This window comes from Acinonyx jubatus, chromosome C1 (assembly GCF_027475565.1).
Source record: "Acinonyx jubatus isolate Ajub_Pintada_27869175 chromosome C1, VMU_Ajub_asm_v1.0, whole genome shotgun sequence".
NCBI classification, from domain to species: domain Eukaryota; kingdom Metazoa; phylum Chordata; class Mammalia; order Carnivora; family Felidae; genus Acinonyx; species Acinonyx jubatus.
The window spans coordinates 13364818-13386681 of NC_069381.1; the positions used below are offsets into that span (position 1 = coordinate 13364818).

General features: G+C 57.8%; 1 protein-coding gene across 3 annotated transcripts in view; it reads left to right on the forward strand.

The window, feature by feature from the left end:
- PAX7 (paired box 7) overlaps positions 1-21357 on the forward strand; it is a 97980-nt gene extending 76623 nt beyond the window's left edge. For all 3 annotated transcript variants that reach the window (XM_027060261.2, XM_027060260.2, XM_027060262.2), the window contains exons 8-9: positions 11699-11945; positions 20032-21357. In XM_027060261.2, coding sequence (XP_026916062.1) covers positions 11699-11945; positions 20032-20147 — 363 coding nt within the window. In that variant the 3' untranslated portion in view covers positions 20148-21357. The remainder of the gene's footprint in view (positions 1-11698; positions 11946-20031) is intronic.
- Positions 21358-21864: the final 507 nt, after the last annotated feature.

Consider the following 21864-nt stretch of genomic DNA (forward strand, 5'->3'; position numbering starts at 1 on the left):
CATGTCGTGGATGAACGTGTGGAGGTGTCGCAGGCACAGGGTCGTGGAGCTGGGTCGTGACGGGAGCCAGGGACCCGGGCTGGCGTTGGGGTGCGTGCCGTGTGGGATGAGGCAGGGACTCCATTCCGGCTCCTTTCCCCACCTTGCCCAACCCCCTTCCCCGAATAACCCCCGGCATCGCCTTCCCAGCCCTCAGCGCCAGTGAGAGAGCTGCTGTATCTCTTCCCGAATCTCTCGGGGGCCCCGGGGACTAGAGAGAGACAACATCTCTCCGCAGCCGTCCCCAGCCTCTTGTTTGTTTGGTACGCGGGAGCCGTGGGCACATTTTTGCTAATTTTGTGACTGCCTTTATCAAATGGGGATTCACAGGCGCTTTATCCTCGATAAGTGGATTAGTCGGTGAACTAAATAAGACGGTGTGGGACGCGGGGGCTGCTCTGGAGAAGATATTTGTTTCGCGAAGAATGGAGTCTGCGTTCCCTGCCCTGTGCAGGCAAGGCAGGCCGGGCAGCGAAGTAGCTGGAGGGCCCTCCACACTCCTCCTGGGGCAGCGGAGCCCCGAGTCGTGGGAACTCTGCACCGTGCAGACAGGAAGTGGGAGGGAGGCTGGGTCCCCGGAAGACAGGGCCCCTGGGTCCCTCTGGGGAGAGGGGAATGAACGGAGCCTTTATTCGATCCAGCCACTTCAGGACACCCTGGGCCCATCTGAAGACTATCGCCTGCCTGGACAGCAGCTGCCTTCTCCCTGCCTCCTCCTTCCCTACACCTTCCCCTTCCGTCCTCCTCTCTCCTTCTAGCCCTCCGCTGCCTTTTCCTCTCTTCCTCCCTCAAACACCCCCAGAGGCCTTTTGCCTAAGTCCTGTGAATCCAGACGTGGGCAGGACATGGCCCTCGCTCTTGCAGACAAAAAACAAAAGCAAACCCATGGGCCCCCGAACATGTAGCAAGAGGGGACTCTGGTTGCACACTGGGCCTCTCAAACTTTCCCCTACAAACACGCATGCACATTTTGTATTCTTGGGCACGGTGCAGCCGTATTTGTCGCTCACGGCAACACAATCGAGGAGCATCGTGTCAGGTTGGCTCCCCGGGAAGTTGCACCACGTTCGGCCGGCGACTCTGCACCAGCACGTGATGTTGCACGGCACTGTGGGTGTTGGGACCCATCGGGGGGGGGGGGTGGTGAAGACGACCGGGCTGCCCAGGGCCTGGGCGACTGAGAGGATGCTGGCCCGGCCACCTGGATCGGGGGGTGGCCGTGCGGACGGAGGTCAAGGCCAGGAGGCAGCCGGGAGGGTGCCCAGGATGGAGGGCAGGGCCGAGATGTGGGTTTCTGTAAGACCCGCAGGTGGAATATTACGCTCAGGGAGGGAGGAGACAGAGGCGGGCAGATGCTCGTTCCAGCTGTTGCCCCACAGCTGGATGGGAGCGGGGCGTGGGGGGTACCCAAATGTTTTCGTCTTCCCTCCCATGTTTACTATGAGCGGCCGGAAGCTCGAGGTCCCTGTCCTGTGCAGCAAGAAGAATCTGGTTGAGGGCGAGGGGGGAGCAGAGACTCTCAGAAGGAAAGAAAAGGATGGAGCGAAGCATTTGGGTCCCCAGCTGGTCCTTAGCAGCGTCCGTCCTCCCCAAGCTGCCTCCAGCTGAGTGTGATTTTGCTATTTATTTACATGTAATTATTGCTATGAGGTGCAGATATTAACGCTGTCAAGACCAATTTGCTCTGACATTTTTCACTCGCTCGGTGCCCCCGCCGCTCTCGATGGAGCCCAGGGCTCTCCCTGCTCGGGCCGCTGAGCGCTCGGTGGCCCGGCCGGGAACCACCCAGCCGGCAAGGAGTAGCGTCAGCGAGCTCACCCGGCTCCTGTGCAAACTCATTAAGCTTTGAAATTGAATTTGGTCCAGGAGAGGGCTGGCTGGGCCCTGCTCCACCGGGCCTAGGCTGGCTCCAGGCCTCCCTGCCCCGCCTCCCTCGGAGAAAACCGGGCAGGGGCCAGGGCAGGGGCCGGCAGAGGGCAGCTGGTGAAGACGGTGGACGGGCACTGTCGGAGAGGCGGGTGTGCACACGCCCCAAGGCGGCCAGGGCGCAAAGGTTGGGCATCGCCGTTGCCCACCCTCTCGCTTCTGCTACCTGATTATCCTACGGGAAAACCAGGCCACTCTGACTTTGCAGGACAGATGTCCCCACCTAACAAAGAGGCTTTCCTCTCTGGAGTCAGTCAAGCGTCTTACCCGGCATGGCAGGGCATGGCATCCTGGGGGCAGGAAAGGTGCTGAGCTGGCCCTGCAGTGGGTCCCTTAGGTAAATGCTGGAGGGAGAAGCTGAAGGGAGATTAGACCTTCTGAGTTCAGATCCCAGCCCCCCACTTACTGTGTAGACTGGGGCGAATCACTTAGCTTCCCCGAGCCTCAGTTTCCCGACCTGTAACGTGGAACAGCCAATACCCATATTTCCTCGAATCTAAGACGGTTTGATGCTGGCCCACCCTTGACCTTACCGGAAGAGGTCAACAAAAGCACCAGCCACGGCTCTGTCACCATTGCTGCCCGACTTTGATGCTATCTGGCCGCAGCCGCAGCCGCAGCCAGGCATCATGGATGACGGTAAAATGCGTTCCGATCTCGGGAAGACTAAAGCACCCGCCCTTCGGACCGCCGTTCTAAGGCGTGAAGGGCAGTGCTGCCTGCCCACAGTAGGTCCTTGGCATGCACAGTAGGTGCTTAATAATGACACCTTTGATCACTTTTCCCTTTGAGACTCTCCATAACCGAGGGCCATTTTCTAGGAAAGGAAACCGAGGCCCATTCATTCATTCACGCATTCTGTCTGCTTGAGGGACTCTGCTTCTTAGAGAGGGGAAGCGGGCCTGAGCTATCATGGCTGTGAGCCCTTAACGCATTGTGATATGAGCCAGCTTGTCTGCCCAGGTACTAACGAGGCCTCCCTGCCCCCACTCACTCCCTGTCACTGCCATTCTGCGTCCTCGTCTCCGGCAATTACCGAGGGGGAGCACCCCCCACGCCAGGGAGGCTGAGAGCCTAGGCCTCCCCACCCTCCTGTTCTCCCAACCTGGGCCCAAAGTCCAGGAGGCCCCCCTCCGCCCCCCTCTCAGCCCTCCCACCCCTTCCCTCCCCTCAGCTCAGCCAATTAGGCCCCTGACACCTGGAGCCACTGACAAACTGTTTCTGTCACTTGCTCTCTGTCTTTCATTAGGGCCACAGAGGAGGGGGAGCGGGAGGGGAGGGGGAGGAGATGGGATCTTTCATGCCAGATACATTAATTACAAAACGGCCATTTGCCGCGTGAAAGTGTGCTAATTAAATTTATGCAATCATTATCTTTAAATAGTCATATCTTTCCCGGCGATCGGCCCCTTCCTTCTCCAACCCGGCCGCCGCTCAGAGCGCTCGCTCTAATCCCCCTCCGCCATTATCGCGCCATCAGAGATGGTCCCTGAATCCCACCGCACCCTGCTAGCCCCAGCCCCTGCTGGGGGCCGGGAGTCCTGGGCCTTGTCCTGGTGTGGACACCATCGAACCCGGGAACCACCCAGGGAGGGGACGCCAAGGCCAGCCCCCCTCCGGTGCTTCCAGATATTTCTAGATGTTTCCGGATTTTGGAGCCTGGCATCTCACGGAGCAAACATTGGAAATGGGTGTGTGCGTTTGTGAGAGAGAGAGAGAATATCTTTGACTTCTTAGACAACCAGTGGGGAGTCATTCTGTCCAGCTCCCCCACTCCCCCGGGGCGTCTTTGGCTAGGCCTCCAAGGACCTCTGGGGTGGGGAGGGGGCTCTGTTGAGTTGAGGGGCTGGTGTGAGTATGCCACAAGACCCCTCTGTATATTCTTTTCATTCACCCTCCCCTATGCCAGGCCCTATGCTGGGGATAACAGATAAATTCATTCATTCATTCATTCATTCATTCATTCATTCAACTAATATTTGTTGGACACCTACTATGTGCCAGGCACTGGGAATAGGACAGCAAGCCTATTCGGCAATAGGCCAAATCCAGGGTCAGGGTCAGGCTGTGCCCAGGGCAGAAGGCAGGGCCACAGAAAGGCTGAAAGCGTCCTCTGGGTGAGGCCTGAGCCCAAGGCCTCATCCCGGCTTAGCCTTCCCGAGTCTTCTTCCCCATCTAGGCTGAAGCCGTTCTCTGCAGAAATTATCCTGCCTGCCTTCCTCCCCAACCAGACAGAGCCTGCCCCCCTGAGTCTTTTGAGGTCTGCTGTGTTGGACGTGGAAGGGAGAGAAAATCCGAAGGAGTCTGGGGATGGCAAATCCCCCTCGGGTCAGAGAGAGCAGTCAGTGACCAGATGGCCCCCCGGCCCCAGGGTGTGCCCTTGGGGAGGTCAGCTAGAGGGGCAGACGGGACACGTACCCACACATAAGCCACACTGGCATGTGCATGCAGACTCACGAACGTGCACACACATGCAGTATTCCCACGTGTGGTCCTCCCACCTGCACCCACACATTACGCACGCATGCACACATCAACCTGAGAATGACCCAGGGCCGTATATGGTACACGAAGACCACAGTCAGGGGCAGGACAAGCGCACCGGACTAGGAGTCGGGGGTAGAGGATTGCCACTCATTCGCCAGGTGACTCTGGGTGAGCCCCTAAGCCTGTGCCTCATCTGGAAAGTGGGGTGACTGCTCCGTAGAAGAGGTGTGAGGCTTGAAGGGAAGTGCTGTGGAAACTGTCAGGGACTGTGCTGGGCAAGAGAATGGCAGTAGCTGGGCTTAGAAAAGGATCTGAGAGGGGCTGGGGTGGGGGTGGGGGGGCGGAGGAGGGGGGGGGACCTTGCAGGCCAGGCTGAGCACCGGCTCTCCTTGTTGAGATGCGGATGGCGGAGGGAGGGTGAGGCCCGTGAGCAGAGAGATGGATGGCGAAGGGGGGGGGGGGGGCAGGGACAGGGAGACGTGCAGGAAATCTTGTTTGGAACCTCAAAGTCAGCACCCGAAGCCCATTACCGCTGTCCACAGGGGGCAGGGAGAGGGGAGGGGGCCCCGATCCTCTTAGCAAGACGCGAGCAGGAGAGAGGGGGAGCGGGGGGTGCTCGGCTGCCTGGGTGGGTGATTTCTCGCTTGCAGTAATCCCAGTGTGCAGCTGGGGGACAGGCAGTGGGACGGGCGGGGGGTGGGGGGGGGTGTTGGCGTGAAGTGTGTCTGCGTATCCGTCGGGAGCCGGCGACCGTGGGGTTGTGAGACTGCGGTGTCCATGACCGTGTAAGCGTGTCTGCCTGCGTGTGCATCCGCGAAGCGTGTGACGCCGCGCGGCCTGGCCGCGTGCGTATGTGCACTTTCCCGTGCGTATCATTCTGTGCGTGTTCGCGTTGGCCTGTCTGCATCACGCTGCGTGCAGTCAGCACGCGCGTCAGCGTGTTTTGCGTGCGTGCCCACGTGTCCATCCGCGTGGGTGCGGATTGGCGCCCGTTATTACGCGTGGGTCGCAACAACGGCAGTGACTTGGGCGCCGCGGTTTGCCGACTTGGCTGCACGTTAGAATCACCGGGGGAGCGGGCTTTAAACCCTCCTGATGCCCAGAGCCTCAGACCGACTCCTGGGAGCCTGCGGGGGTGTGAGATCCTGGGACCAGCATTTCACGAGACTCCCCCGCTGATTCCAGTGGGCGACCAAGGCGGAGACAGAGCTGAGCAGACAGACCCCAGTGGCGCAGCCTTGACCCTCAGCCGGGCATGCCCCCAGGAGCTCCATCTGGACCCGGTGAGGGACTCCAGGCCCCAGACCCTTAGGGACCAGGGCAAGTCATGAGCGGGCCTGCCCCCGGTAGTCCCTCAGTCCCCAGGGACAGATGTCACAAAGTTCAAGCATTGTGTTCCATACCCTTGCCTTCTCTCCTGACAGTGGGCAATCGGCAGCCCTCCCCCCAAACGTGCCCCCCTCACCTCTTCTGGAAGTCGGGAGAATGAATTAGTGAGACGGGGGACCAGGGCTGTCGTCGGAGATAAAAGCGTTCAGTGGGCCCCACCAGCCGGTCCTTTTGGAGCCAAACCCGAGGCTGAGGGCAGGCGGGAGCGGCTGTAAGCCCAGGGATGGGCTATACTCCCATCAGTTTGTGGTGCCACTCTCCTGGAGTGGAAGTCACTGCCCCCTTTGGGCCTCAGTTTCCCCACCTGTGAACACGTGGCAGTCTCCCGGGTTTGTATGTATTTACGTGCACTTCCGTGTCAGCGGGTGTGGGGGCAAGTGTCCCGGAAGCTATTGGGTGATCCAGACAGAGGCTTTGGGGGCCGCCTCGCCTCCCTGGACTCAGGTGGGGTGTCCTCGTGAAGGTGTGCCTTGGCCCGCTGACTCACACCTGGCTCCCTTCTCAGGGTGCAGGCCCCAGCTTTTGTGGGGCGGGGGCGGGGGGGAGCAGAGATTCCCCACTCAGAAAGCGCCCACTGTGTGCCAGGCCCCATGGGGAGGAGGGGGTGAAAAAGACACAGGGAGGAGCTCCCTGAGTCCGCCCTCAAGGGTGGCTTTCAAGCTCAGTCCCTTCTGATCCAGGTGGAAGGGGAGGGGCAGCTAGCATGCGCGGAGAACAGACGTGTGCCTGGCACTGTCTTAAGCATTCAGCCTGCACGGACCCGTTTAATTCTTAAAGGGACCCTATGGGTAGCTACAGTTATTGCCGGTCCCATTATACAGATGAGAAAACTGAGACATAGAAGGCTAAAGAAACTGCCCAGGGTTCACAGCTCACCCCGGGCTGAGCATGAATGTTAGTGCAGATATTCTGGTCCCCGGTGCTGCAGGGAAGCTCCTGGGAGCCCTGATGGCTGAGTGGGGTGTGTGTGTGTGTGTGTGTGTGTGTGTGTGTGTGAGAAACGGCTGTCCCTCCGGGGGCTCGGGGTCCCCTCTGTCCGTGCCAGGGTGGGGCTCCCTGACCCGCCCACGGGTCCAGGTGGTCCTTGGCCTCCTTCCAGCCCCGGTCCCATCTCCGGGTCCCACTGCCTTGACCTCTCCAGGCTTGATCCCCGCCCCCCCCTCCCGTGTGTCCCTCCGCGGCCCCCTCCGCCCACCCCGCACCCTGCCACGGAGCCCGAGTGATGGCGATCCCCTTTCTAATTGCAGCCTCGCTCCCGAAGCGCGCTCGGTTATCACAGAGGGTGCAGATCCCACCGCTCTGCCTCCTCGGTCCCAGGCCCTGGGGCCAGCTCAGGAGCGGAGGGAATTAATTACATTTTTCCCATCCCCTTCTTTTAAAGGACCGGAGCGCGCCACCGCATCCCGGGGGGTGGGGGGGGGGTGGGGGTGGCGAGCGGAGGATGTGGAAGGAGGGCTGGCGCGGGGCTCCCGCAGCCCCCACCCCCAAACCGGCGAGCCAGCCTCTCCCCAGCGGGCGGAAGGGGGCTGAGGCTGCCCCTTATTGATTTAGTCTGGTGGAGGCTGGGACTGATTTAGAGCTGAGGGAGAGGAAGGGGCTGGGGGCGGGCGGGGGCCACGGCGGGTGGGGGCAGAGGAAGGGATGGCTGTCACTCAGCCTGACGGACAGCCCGGAGCTTTGCCTTCAGATAAAACCTTACAGATGTGGAGGTCGGTATTGATTTTGAGTTAGTAACGGTAACGTACCAAGAAGTAATACATTAGCGAAAGCAAGGTCACCGGGGAAAAAAGTAAAACCCACCGGGGGAGAGGCCTTAGCATTCTTGAGGGGGGTGGATTACCGCATCAGACTGGGACTTCCTCAAGTTCAAAAGTTTGCAGGCCCCAGACCTCTCAGCTGGGCCCCTAACCCTGGGCAAACGCTTCCTGCTTCTGCGGGCCCTGCTTCTGCTCCCAGGGGTCCCCGGGCCAACTGGGGGGCATGGAGGGCCACTTGGGTCCACAGGACCCGCTCGTCAGGGTCGCCAAGGGCCTCTCCTCCCCCACGGTCTCCAGCACAGCCTGTTGGGAAGGAACACAGCTAGAGGGCAGGGAGACCCGGGTTCAAATCACAGCGCTGCCACTTACTGGCTGTGTGATCTCTGTGATTTCGCCTCTCTGTGCCTCAGTTTCCCCATCCGCAAAATAGGGGAGATAATAGCTTGGAAACTGCCATGCCTAGAGTCAGGGGGTTAGATGAAATGGAGAGAGCCTGCCAGGGACTCTGGGAGAGAGTGAGCACATCCCTATTCACACCTATCCCAGATGTGGATTTGATTTGATGTTCCAGGGCAAATCCCATTGAACAAATCCCATTACAGGAAAATCTCCCTGGGCCTGAGCTGATTCTGAGCTGTCTGTTAATGGCCCAGGGTCCAAGGCCTCCCAAGCCACTGGGCACCACGCAAGCCCTTTTTGACAGAGGCCCCAGGAGGCCTTGCAACTCTCGGGATTTCACTCAGCATTGACCTCCTTGCCCTTTCTTAAACCTGCTGGGTGTGTTCCCACCTCAGGGCCTTTGCACTTGCTGACTGGTCTGCCCGGAAGGCTCTTCTGCTATACCCTCCCATGGCTGGCCCTTTTAGGTCTTGCTGGATATCACCTCTTTGGGGAGGTCTTGCCTGCCTATTCCACATCCCCCCTTTATTTTTCCTCTGTAGCACTTCTCGGTATCAGGAATTTATATAATTTGTTTGTTGTCTGTCTCCTTCGTTAGACTGGTGGCCCCAGGAGGGCATTGAGTCGCTGATGCTCGGGGCCCAGCTCAGTGTCTGGCTCACTAAGGTGAGCACTTAGGTGCTCACTAAGTATTCGTTAAGTGATACCCATGAATTCAACAGGGTTTTTCTAGTATGTAGCAGGTACAATGTAGGTGCTGGGGCTGCAAAGGTAGATGAGCCATGGTTCTATCCTGTCCTCAAAGAGCTCACAGCCCAGCCCTCTTTGCGGCCTGGCACATGGTAGCACTCTATGATGTTTGCTGAGTGAATAAATGAATGAATGGCGGATGTCTTTGGGAGACACCGGATTGTTTGGTGTATCGGGGATATGACGTGTCAGGCAGGAAGAGGGGGAGAAGCTGGGACAGGCAGGCAGCGGTCTGATCACAAGAAGATTTTGTCCTGTTTATCTGGGAGGTAATGGGGAGCCATTGATAATTCTTGAGTGCTGTGGTCAGACTCGTGGTAATTCTCTGCCGGTCTCTGTCTTGCAGGATGAGTACTGTCTGTGTGCGTGGCTCCCAGCCCATCCCAAAACATGCCTGTCCTCTTCCTAACCCCTCCCCCTTTCCCTCCCCCTTTCCCTCCCCTCCCCCATTCCTCCCCTCGCCCAGCCCTCCCCTCCCCCCCGTCCATTGTCTCTTGTGAGCTTGGCGTCTTGGTGGTGTGCGGGAGGGGAGGATTAAACCGGGGTCTCACCAGAGCTGACAAACCCTCCCGAGAGTCTCCCCGCCCCCTACAATTATCCTCCTGAAGGAAGGGAAACGAGGCCTGTGTGTTTTCCCTGAGCCCCTGAGTCTATTCTCGGAGTCCAGGCCTCCTTGGAAGGGATAGCGAGGCTAATGTTTATAGGGGGGCGATGGGATGGGTGGCAATTTTCCTAATTTTCTTAGGTGGAAGGTAAGGCCTCGAGTGGGAACCTGACAGGCAGCCTGGAAGATAATCGGGTCTCCTAATTCCCTGGCGAGTGCCAGATGCCCTGCGATCCACAAACTCCTCGACCCGGGAGAACCTGTCTCCACAGTCAGAAAGCAACAAACACAGTCCAATGGTGTCAGCCGTCCTCACACAGCCCCCCCTTCACGGGGTCCCTCTTGCCATCACCCCTGTACCCTATGTGGACCCTCCCCTGAAAGAGGGTGAGTTTGGGAGATTCCACGGGCACCCGCCTAGACTCTCCCGCTCCCGTCCCCGTGCGTTCGCCAGGTCGATGGGGCTGATGAACCATTAAGTCCCATCTGAGCCCTGCCGGCTGCGGAGAAGGCCAAGACCAGCCCCCGAGGCCCAGTGCCCTTGACTCGGGCTCAGGGGGTGGACAGCAAAAAGACTGAGGAGAGTGAGCCCAGGGTGAGGGGATTGTGTTGGGAGCATGGAGGGAAGGGTCACGGAGAGGCTGTGCTCATGCCCCAGCCCCTGGGACCCCAGCCCCACTCGCCCCCGCCAGAGGCTGCCAGCCCCTGGGGTGAGGACCTACCTCTGAAGAGGTCAGATGCCCACACTCATCCTTGACGGTCAGTCCTGACCCTGTCGGGCAGGTGGGTTCTGGCCTCTGGACTCCGAGCTGCTCTCCAAAGAGTTGCCGTGAGGTCTGAAGAAGCCACAGGCTTTTGAAGACCTCGGTTACTTCGTCTGGGGAGGGGGCCTCATAGCTCGCCTCACACATCTCTGCAGGGCTCTGGATTGGGAGGGTCACCTGAGTTCATGCCAGGAGGAAGGAAAAGAAGGAGAAAGGGAAGACGAGGCTTAGGGGAGCCGGGGTCCTGATTCTGGAGTGCTGGGCGGGTGCAAAGCCCTCTGCACACAGACCCCACCTTATCCCCCCTGCCACCCTCCACCAGCAAGGCTCCCCTCCTGGCCCGGCGGCCTCATTCCTATAAGGGGTGTCACCACCAGGGGCCTGGGCCCTGCAGGTCAGCTCACAAGGACCTGCCTTGCCATTGCCTCCCTGGACTGAGCGGGACACCCGTGCTCCCGTGCCCCCACACAGCTGTCTGCCCTGCCTTTCCCCACTCTCTCTCCTGGAGAGCCAGACAGCCACTGTCACCTCCCCCAGAAGCTTTCCTGGACTACCACACTGGCTGAGTCCCCTTCCCTGGGCTCCCAGAGCCCCCTGAGAGCTGCCTCTGTCATGCCCCTCACCAAGTCATAGCAGAGATGCTGTGCTCTCAGCTGCCTCCCCCCACCAGCCCCAGACACCCTCCTGCCGAGGACAGGGACCATGGCTCTTCCTCCTCTGAAATCCTGGGGCCGCAGTCACCATCCATGCATGTTTGTTGAATGAGTAAGTGGACACACCAGGGAGCCAGCACCAAGTTCTTTAAGCTGAGTTTACAGAGACGAGCCTCACCCCTGCCTGTCTGGGTTGCCAGCACCGATGGTGACTTCCCGTTTGCTGTATGGGCCAAGCAGGGAAGGGGTGATGGTCACAGACAGCTGAGAGCTACCAGAGTTAAAGAAGGTTGCCTGCGACACTATCTGGAAGCATTGGCCATGGGTGTTGGTGTTGTAGGATCTCCAAGGGTCTCCAAGTCAAGAGCATAGCAGGCCTACCATGGGGAAGCCAGACAGACCCAGAGTCCTTCTCTAACCTTTGTGTCAGAAGATGGGGGCATCCCCATCTGATGGGACGCGCAGTTTCCCGTCCGAGGGAAGCCCCCGTCGGATGGGAGAGACATAGCTAGTTCATTCATTCGTTCGTTCTTTCATTCGTTCATTCATTCATTCATTCATTCATCGGATAGGCACAAGGTGTCCCTTAGAGCCAGGCCATGGGGATATCCCAGAGGCAAACGAAGCCCTGCCCAGCTGCCTGGAGCTCTCAGCCAGGGGAGATCCCGTAGGTCAGAACCTGACCAGGAGAAACCACTAACCGTCTTACCCACAAGGGCAAGCAGGCCGAGTCAACTGAAGATCTCGGTGCCTTGCAGCGATCTTAAGGGAGCAAAGGCCTGTCTGGGGCCCGCCTGGCATCGTCCCCACCCCCGCCCCCCCCCACACACACAGACACACGCGTTTGTGGGGTCCGTCCTCCGAGCCCACACCCCCCCTCCCCCCACCACGCCTGCTGCTCGGGCCGCACTGATGGTCTCTCCCCTGCAGGTGATGAGCATTCTGAGCAACCCCAGCGCCGTGCCACCGCAGCCGCAGGCCGACTTCTCCATCTCCCCGCTGCACGGCGGTCTGGACTCGGCCACCTCCATCTCGGCCAGCTGCAGCCAGCGGGCCGACTCTATCAAGCCGGGAGACAGCCTGCCCACCTCCCAGTCCTACTGCCCGCCCACCTACAGCACCACCGGCTACAGCGTGGACCCCGTGGCTGGCTACCAGTACGGCCAGTACGGCCAGAGTGAGTGCCCGGCGCCCTAGACCTCCTCTTCCCCCTCCCTGCCCCGCTCCGAGGACGTTCTGTTTATTTGCAGAGAGCTGCAAGGTGGAGTTGGGGTGGGGGCGCCCATTCCACAGGCGAGGAAATCGAGGTCCGGACAGGATGGACCGTTGTCCTCAGGTGATGCTGAGCCAGGCCCCTGCACTCAGGCGACTTTCGTGGCCTTCGAGCAGTGTCGCCCCGTAGAAACGTTAATATGAGCCACACGTGGCGTTTCAAATTTCCCAGTAGCCGCAGATTAAAACGCCAGAAGAAACGAGCGCAGGTCTTCTTCCCGGCATATTTTGTTTGACCCAGCATATCTGAAGTGATGATCATTTTGCCACATAAGCCGTACAAAGTTATGAATGGGATGTTTCACGTTCTTTTTCTTCATGCTGCGTCTTTGAAATCCAGCCCATGTGAATTCAGACACCAAGTTTTCATTGGAAAACTGTTTGGTCTGTCTTTAAGTTTCATAAAATCACAACGGAGAAGCAGATTGTTCCAAGTACGCTATAAAGTTTCCCAACCACGAAGCTAAATCACATTGCAGTTTTAACGTTTACATTAGATCAAATTAAATTACGATGTAAAATTCGGTCCCTCAGTTGCCTGTGGCCACATTTCAGGGGCTCGATGGCCACATGAAGCTGGTGTGATGCTAGAGACCCTGCCCCTTTCTGCCCCCTGGGTAGGGGGGACAGCTGTATTTTGATCTCTCTCCTGTACCCCCCACCCCGTCCTCAGCCCTGACTGCCCCCCACTCAGAGCTGGTCTCACATGCCCTCCCCAGCCACCTTCCCCCCTCCCCCCACCGCCGGCATCTTGCCCGGAGGCGGTGGGCACCAGACCCTCGGACCGAAGGCTGCAGAAGGCAGGCCCGGTCGCCGCCCCCAGGGCAAGTGGAGAGGCACAGAGAGCCGAGGTCACCGGGCTCCCCTCCTGCCCCCCTCCCGGCCAAGGCCTCACCTGCTGGTGTCAAACTAATCAGAAGGGCGTGTGGTGAGAGGCTGAGGTCCCAGCCCGAGGGCACCCCCGCCCGGCCTCACTGACCTCTGCTTCCTCCCCACACGGCCTTGGCCTCCACAGCTAAATGAGGGCCAGCTGTGCCCGTCTCCACCTCCTGGCTGTGTTCATGGCCCCTGCCCCATGTACGTGTGTGTTCGATATGTGTATGTGCATGTATGTATGCGTGTGAGCGTGAAAACACGCCTCATAGATACGTGTGATGTGTGTGTGTGTATCGTGTATTTCAGCATACGTGTGTTCGTGCACGCCTCTTTTTGTGTGTAGATGTGCGTTTGTGTGTGTGAATGTGTGAGTGTATGTATACGTGCCTATTCGCATATCTGAATTTATTTTTAGTTTTTTTTTAACGTTTATTTATTTTTGAGACAGAGAGAGACAGAGCATGAATGGGAGAGGGTCAGAGAGAGGGAGACACAGAATCTGAAACAGGCTCCAGGCTCTGAGCTGTCAGCACAGAGCCCGACGCGGGGCTCGAACCCACGAACTGTGAGATCATGACCTAAGTTGAAGTGGGACGCTCAACCCACTGAGCCACTCAGGCGCCCCAATGGTTCAACTTTTAATGTTTATTTTTTGAGATAGAGAGAGAAAGAGAGCAAGTTGGGGCAGGGCAGATAGAGAAGGAGACACAGAATGCGAAGCAGGCTCCAGGCTCTGAGCTGTCAGCACAGAGCCCCATGCAGGGCTCAAACTCACGAACCATGAGATCATGACCTGAGCAGAAGCCAGGCGCTTAACTGACTGAGCACTCAGGCGCCCCCCTGCTTTTTAAATAAAAATTTTTTAACGTTTATTTTTCTTTAAAAAAATTTTTTTTAACATTTATTTATTTTTGAGACAGAGAGAGACAGAGTGTGAGCAGGGGAGGGTCAGAGAGAGGGAGACACAGAATCTGAAACAGGCTCCAGGCTCTGAGCTGTCAGTACAGAGCCCGATGCGGAGCTTGAACTCTCAGACCACGAGACCATGACCCGAGCCAAAGCTGGCCGCTTAACCGACTGAGCCATCCAGGCGCCCCAAATTAATGGATTTTTTAAAATGTTTATTTATTTATTTTGAGAGAGAGAGAGAGAGTGCAAGCAGAGGAGGGACAGAGAGAGAGAGACCCAGAATCCGAAGCAGGCTCCAGGCTCTGAGCTGTCAGCACAGAGCCCGACGTGGGGCTCAAACCCACGGACTGTGAGATCATGACCTGAGCTGAAGTCGGATGCTTAACCAACTGAGCCACCCAGGCGCCCCAATGTTTATTTATTTTTGAGAGAGAGGCAGAGACAGAGCGCAAGCAGGGGAGGGGGAGAGAGAGAGGGAGACACAGAATCCGAAGCAGGCTCCAGGCTCTGAGCTGTCGGCATAGGGCCTGAGGCGGGGCTCGAACTCATAGACCACAAGATCGTGACCTGAGCCGAAGTCGGACGCTTAACCGACCGAGCCACCAGGCGCCCCTCGCATATCTGACTTTCAATGAGCATATTGTGTCCACACGGTGTGCATGTGAGTTTGTGTGTGAGTGTACAGGTGCACACATTTGGTCATGTGGGTATGTGTGTCCGTAAGACGCACACATGGGTTTCAGTGCACTTCAGGTGCATCCGTGTGACCAAGCGTCCACGTGTCTGTCTGTGTATTTGCACATGTGATGCTGTGTCACTTCATGGCATGTGTACCAAACAGGTACGCACGTGAATAGACGTGTGAGAGAGTGTGCAGGGGTGTGTGGTTATCCGTGCATGCAACACGTGTGCACCCAGACGTGCACGGAGGCTTGAATGTGTCCGTGGGTGTGTATATATTTTGGAGCACGGACACGTACACTGTGTGTGCAGTGTGTAAACACGGGTGTGTGCACGCTAAGGTGTGCACGCAGGTGTGGCTGTGTGTCCCTGTGCATCCGGGCGGGTACGCGTGTGGCCTGCGTGTGCAGCTGCGCCCGTGTGGGTTTGCGTGCACGAGGAGGAAGTGCGAGAGGGGGTGGAACCCGTGCGCAGGGACGGTGGAGAGCGGGGCGCACACACATGCATGCGAGTGTTTCCAGAGGGGCCCGAGGCGAGCCCCGGCCCCGGCCCTGCGTTCCCAGGCAGAGCGGACACACATGCTCTTGATAAAGAGTTTAGAGCCGCTCCGTGGAGGCAGCAGCCCCGGCCTGGGGCAGGCGTTAGTCACCCCCGGAGCCCCGTGCCCTGCTGCAGGGGGCCTGCCCAAGTCGGAAATAAAATTAACCCCAGAGTCAGCATGGGGGCCACCGGGGAGGGGGGATCAAAAGGGAAAGGGCCCAGGAGGCGAGAAGGGAAGAGGCCGGCCAGGCCAGGGCGATTTCCCCTCCCCTCCACCCTCCCCACTCGCCCCATCTAGCTCCAGCCCCTGCCCCCCTCCCCTCCCAACCCCGGATCCTCCCGAGCCTAGCCGTATTTTCCAGCCCTACCCAGAGGGAATCCCAGGGCAGACCCCACCCCACCCCACCAAGATTCCAGTCTGGGCTGGGAGGGGCCTGGGGGAGTGTTGGCCCCAACATCACTAAGTCTGCCACCAAGTCACCCTGCCTCAGTTTTGCCATCCGGGAAATGGGAGTCGAGGGATTAGACCCCCAACGTTTTTCCATTGTTCTGTCTTCCTCACCTTTGACATTCTGGGGCAGCCAGGGACAGGGACCCGTTGTGTTCCCACTGACCGCCTGCCCTGTGTTTACGGGTGACTGAATACGCCTATGGCGGGGCTCCCAGTCCACGTGCAAGAGTGTGCACGTCCCAAACAGCCCCTGTGTATGCCCAGGTCCACCTGTCACCTGCTCACATCTGTCCCACGCAGGAGTTTAGCCCACCAGGCACTGGGCAGATCGCGTATTCATTTCCTGCCGTGTTCAAAACCCTACCCAGAGTAGGTGTTATGTGTCCTCAGGCTATAGACGCGAGAGCCAAGGACTTTCCCAAGGTCACACAGTAGGTGAATGGCGAACTCCAGGTCCCCTGAACTTCCAACCCGGTTCTCTTTTGGCCAAACCGCCAACTTGTGTCATCAGTAGTGACACAGCCCTCGACCCACCTTTGTGTCGATTCACGTTCATGACTTTATATGTACCTGGCTTCGAGGTATAATTATGCAAAATAGATGCGTGTAAAGGAAGGATAGATAACCCTTTAGTGAGCATCTACTATGGGGCCTGGCACTCACGGCTGCTTTGTATGGCGTGCAGACAGGCGAGGAAATGGATCCCAGAGAGGGTATTTGCCTGAGATCCGGCATCGATGCGAACACCGCCACACCTACGGCCCTGACCTCAGAGAGCCTCCCTCGCAGGTGTAGGTGTGCGTGGAGGGTGCACGTGGCTAAACTCTTCAGCCAGAGAGTCCACTCCTCTCCCTGGGCCTCTTGTCTTCCCAGGGACACCTCCACACTTTTTCTCATTCCCAGCCATTATCTGTCCATCTGTCTGTCTCTCCTGTCCCTGGAGGGGGTGGGGGCAGGGGGCAGGGACGGGGCACACGGCAGATTAATATGGCCCTGGTGTTCCCAGAGGCCAGGGCCGTACTAATGATGGGGCTGATAGAACGCAGAAGTGTGAAAAGAATTTTAATAGATCTGACAAGTCTAATAAGAATTTGTGTCTAGAAGGGTCCTCCTCTGGGGCCGTGGGCTGACGAGGCGCTGACGGCTGAGATTTGTTTACTGGTTGGCATCTCCTGCCAACTCCCGATTAATCTAATTTGAGATGTTCAGAGCCCAGGCGCGGGCACAAGGCAGAGGAGAGGGGACGCGGAGAGACAGAGGGACAGGGAGGGCCGCTGACAGAGGCTGTAATGAGAAATGTCACAGCCCTGCCCTCGCCGGCCCCTGGCTCAACCCCAGGGAGAGGCGGGCTCTGTGCACGGAGAGTGCCCTTGAAGTTGGCTGGTCATTAGTAAAGTTGGCCTTCTTGGGGTCAAATCGCCCACCTTGGCAGGGCCTGGGGAAAGTCCTGTGGGCTGAACCCTGGCTGGCAGCCAGGAGAGGCGAAAAAGGAGGACACAGAGTGACCAGAGGCATAAGCAGGACAGATTCGGGTTCCTCCCTCTCACATACAGTGCCTGACCGTGAGTCAGCAATCTTTCTGTGTCTCAGTCTCCACCTTTGTAAAATGGGAACAGCTGTGCCTAAACCATGGGGTTGGTGAGAAATTAAAGGACACCGTGTCCGCCTCGCCCCGTGGTAAGCGTTCCGTATGTGAGGGATCGAGCATTGTTGTTCTGACTGTTCTCCAGAGCCGGGCCTTCCCACCCCACCCCCCCGGGGACAGCCGCACAGGCTGGCACAGAGTGTGACGTCAGGTGGAATAAGGGGGAACAGGCAGAGGCGTTCGGTGAGTCAGGAGAGGTCGCCTGACTTGGCCGCGTGCCCTGGGAAGCCACCCACACTTCCTGGAGTCGAAACTGGGGCCCACGCAGGATTTAGGGTGTCGAGTGCTCCGTACCCTCTAAAGCGCACACACCCAGGACGCTGCGGGCGAAGCGCGTGGGGGTGGTTCGGAGCTGGCAACAGACCGCCTGGGTCCACAGCCTGAGGGCCACGTGACCTTCCCAGTTACACAGTCTCTTAGGGCAGGGCCTTGGCTCCACCACCTGTAAAATGGGACAGCGGAACTAGCAGCCTGGCAGTGGTGAGCATTAAGCGAGATCGCGCATGCGTGAGGGGCATAGCGCACGGTGGGCGGAGAATGAGCTCGGTCTGTGGGTAGCTCCTCCCTCTCTTCCTGTAGCTCCTCCTCCTCTTCCTGCTGTGGCTCTGCAGACTAGCTTCCTCAAGGTCAGGCCCTGGGGCCCAGATAAGACTTGCTCCAAGGAGCAGAGACGAGATGCCTGAGTTGCAGGCTGCCCCTGAGGCCAGAGATCCAGAGATTGAAGTTTCTTCCATCTGCCCCTAGCCCCCACCGTGGAGTGAGGGGTAAGACAGGCCACCACCCCTTCTGTGTTACCAGCTGGGAGCCTGGAGGCTGAGTGATGTCAGGGACAGCACCCAGGGCCTCAGTTCAGGCCCTAGAGCCTGGAAGCTAAGGAACACAGAGCCCAGACACTCCAGAAACCTCAGGACATTTGCATATCCTTTAGGAATCGGTACAGTCCCTGAGCCTTCTGTGCCCAGCATCTCAAAGCACATCATCTCATTTGATCTTCATAACAGCCCTTGAGGAGGCCGGGATCTGCTCTCCCCATTTTACAGACCGGAAGACAGTCCTGGAGAGGCAACATGATTTGCCCAAAGCCACATGCACCGGAGATAGTTGGGACTCCAGATTGCCCCATTCACTGTTCCTTTCCTTCTTGCCTCTATCAAAGGTCACACCTGCTTCCTAAATCCCAGTCCTGTGAGAGCCCAAGGCCTCTGAGCTCACCATGTACCAGGCACAGTGCTAACCTCTTTATATGCATTTTCTCACTTTCTCCCCACAATTCTTCCACCTAGGCGCTGTCATTATCCCCATGTTTACAGACAAGGAAACTGAGGCTTGTATAGGTGAGATGGTTGGTATGCCCCAGATCACACACTAAAAGTTGGCAGGTGCAGGATTTGAATCCCTAAAGAATATGGTCTCAATTATTAATACTTCCCAACTCACCTCCCTGGGCCTTGTCTCTGGCTGTGCCCACACCTGGCTCTACCCACCTGCCGTAGGCAGGGACCCTCGACTTTGGGGAGGCATGTGGAGTGCTATAGGGCCCCTCAGCGGGCAGGTGACAAGGAGAGTATCGGGTCAGGCCTCGTGAGTCCAGGGCAGTAGTCGTTATATTTCCTCTCGCCTTGGCCTCGGCCATGGATTCCAGGTTGGGAGGTAGCATCTCTGTGCCTCAAGAGGCCTCGGTCCCATGCCAGTCACATCATTTGGTCAGAGCTGATCTCTGCTGTAGCCTCAGGCGGACACAGCAGAGTCGAGACAGAACGCGTGCACACACACGTACACCGACATGCGTACCTGGCTTAGGTGCAACTCACCTGGACACGGTTACCTGGGCATGCGTGGGCATTCCCCCTGCTCTACTCACACAGGTACATACAGCTCATCCACATCTGTCCACATGTACATGCGTGAGCATTGTTCATGGGTGAGCATTCATGTTAGTGCCTGTTACTATGCAGAGATTGTTGTTTCCGCTGTTCACACACACAAGCACACCCCCTCTGACTCTCATCCCTCTGGATGGCTAGAACTTCAAGGCTAAAGGTCTCAGCTCCCAGCATATCAAGGTCCTGGCTCCTTGTTCTGCATGGATCTCTTGGCTCAACTTTGAGTAAGGGATGTAAGGGATGTTGCTCTGTCTCACCCATGAGCTGGGCTCAGGCTCCAGAGAAAAAAGAAGGATCTTTTCCTCATTACTACCCAGGCTCTGTGGGATTCACCGGACATCCCCCATAGCAGGCATATGTACAGGTGTATTGGAAAGGAAACTAATTCTTCTCTCAACGATGTGGAATCTTTTGTACTTTCCTACAGAACCTATGAGAGAGCTGGGCAAATAAAAGTGTTAAGTAAATATTTGCTTAATGGTTAGAGAGGAGGTAAGAGAATGAGCTTCATGAAGAGATGGATGGATGGATGGATGGATGGATGGATGGATGGATAGATGGATGGTTGGATGGATGGATGGATGGATGGAAGAACAGGTGGATAGATGGACAGAGGATGGATGGATGGATGGATGGATGGATAGATGGAAGGATGGATGGATGGATGGATGGATGGATGGTTGGATGAACAGGTGTATAGATGGACAGAAGGGTGGACAGATGGATGGATGGTTGGATGGATGGATGGATGGATGGAAGAACAGGTGGATAGATGGACAGAAGGGTGGATGGATGGATGGAAAAACAGGTGGATAGATGGACAGAAGGGTGGGTGGATGGATGGATGGGTGGGTGGATGGATGGAAGAACAGGTGGATAGATGGACAGAAGTGTGGATGGATGGATGGATGGATGGATGGATGGATGGATGGATGATGGATACGGGGCAGATGGACCAATAGGCAAAAGGACCTTAATTTCTAGGAGCTTCTCTTTTTTTTTCCAGCTGCTGTTGATTACCTGGCCAAAAATGTGAGCCTCTCCACACAGCGTCGCATGAAGCTTGGGGAACATTCTGCTGTGCTGGGACTCCTGCCTGTGGAAACTGGCCAGGCCTACTAGGGACCCTGGGGCGACTTGCCCCAGACCAAGTCCCAGCCCAATCCTTACTGATCCCTGAGCCTCCCAGCCTCAGCCCTTTCATTACCCTGGGGTCTCAGGAGGCCAGGAAAGGAGCCCATTCCCTTCTCGTAGCCAGCCCTCTGGAGATGTGCAGCCAGTCTACCGTTCACCTATGTTTAGGAACCCAGAGCAACCCCCTTGGAGTCTGCCCCTCCACTGTCTCTCCAGGAGGGTTTCTGTCAGCCTGCAGCCATTCCCCCGGTCAAATCCTGTCATGGCCTCTGTGCTATCTCAGGCACAGAGGTGGAAGCTCACCCCGAATAGAGCAACCTGGGCACCCAAAGGAGGATGGTATCTGGGATGAGGTACTGGGGCCCTTTGGACCCGACTCCAGTGAGTACCCCGGCCAGAGGTGGGGGTGGAGCTCACAGGGTCCCTCCCAGCTGGAAGTGCTGGGAGCCAGCCCTCTCCTCCCAGGTGGGTCTCTGGCCCAGGGCCCGAACCACAGCCCATTCCTCCTCTGGATGCTGGGACGCCAGCAGAGAGGGGACCCTAGTCCTGGGGTCTTCCCAGGGGAATCACCCAGGAATTCTGAGGACTCCAGGACCCTCCCCACACACCTCTGCTGGGTGTAGGGGGTGGGAATCTAGCCCAGGTGGGGGCGCCAGAAGGACCAGGCAGAGGCTTACCCAGGGAGAGGGGCTCATCAGCAGTGGGCAGCCAGCAGCCAAAGACCCAACCCAGGCACCCCAAGGCAGCAGGCTCCTAGACTGAAGTCCGCGTTCCAGCCTTGCTCACCCCGTGCGGGGCCTAGGGAGCCCACGGGCTCTTCAGTTTCCCATTCTCTGAATCAGGCGGGAGGGGGAAGGGAGCAAGTCGTGTATCGAGAGGCAGAGGGCAGAGGGCAGGCTCAGAAGGGCGTTGCTTAGCTGGGGTTCTTGTGCTTGTGGACAGCAGCCCTTTGTTGCCAGAGGCTTTAGTGCTGTGCCTTCAAGTCCACAACCCCTGTTGCTGCAATTTCTCACAGAGCCTCCCTTGGAGACCTGAGCCTGTCCCCTCCGTGCCTGGCCCTCTGGTAAGGGCACCTTCATCTGCCCCTTAAGCTGCTGGGGAGCAGAGGGCTTCCCTTGGAGCTCTGGAGGAGGGTTATGGGACCAGCAGGGACTGCTTGTCCACAGGCAAAACCACAGACTCCCCTTGACATTTGGTGGCGGGGGGCGGGGGGGGGGCAGTGGAGGGGGCATGTCATTGTCCCACTGACAGTGGCACCTTTCAGTGTTGATCCACTCTAGGTCGAGAGGGCCCTGTCTACTCATCCAGCACAGCTAAGTGGGGGCAGATGTGGCCAGTGTTCAGGCCACCGCTCCTAGACAGGTGGGGGTTGCCCAAGGTTCCAGAGACTAGGGGAAAGGCGCCTTCCTTGGCCACACTGGTGGCTTCTTCATATCCCTTCTCTTTAAAAGTTGAAATCTTTGGGGAATGGTTCGAGCCCCTCACTTTGCCTCCCTTGGAACTTTTTACTACCTTCACCTATTTATCAAAATTATATTCGTCTCCACCCTCACCATTGTTATCATCTATACTTGGATCACCTTTATCAAGTGCTGCTAGGTTAGAGGCACTTGTGACAGCTGGGCACATGAGGCCACCTCTTTGCTCAACCCATGCCGCTTGCTCTCAGCCAACAAGACATTCCCAGAGGGAAGGGCTGCTGCTT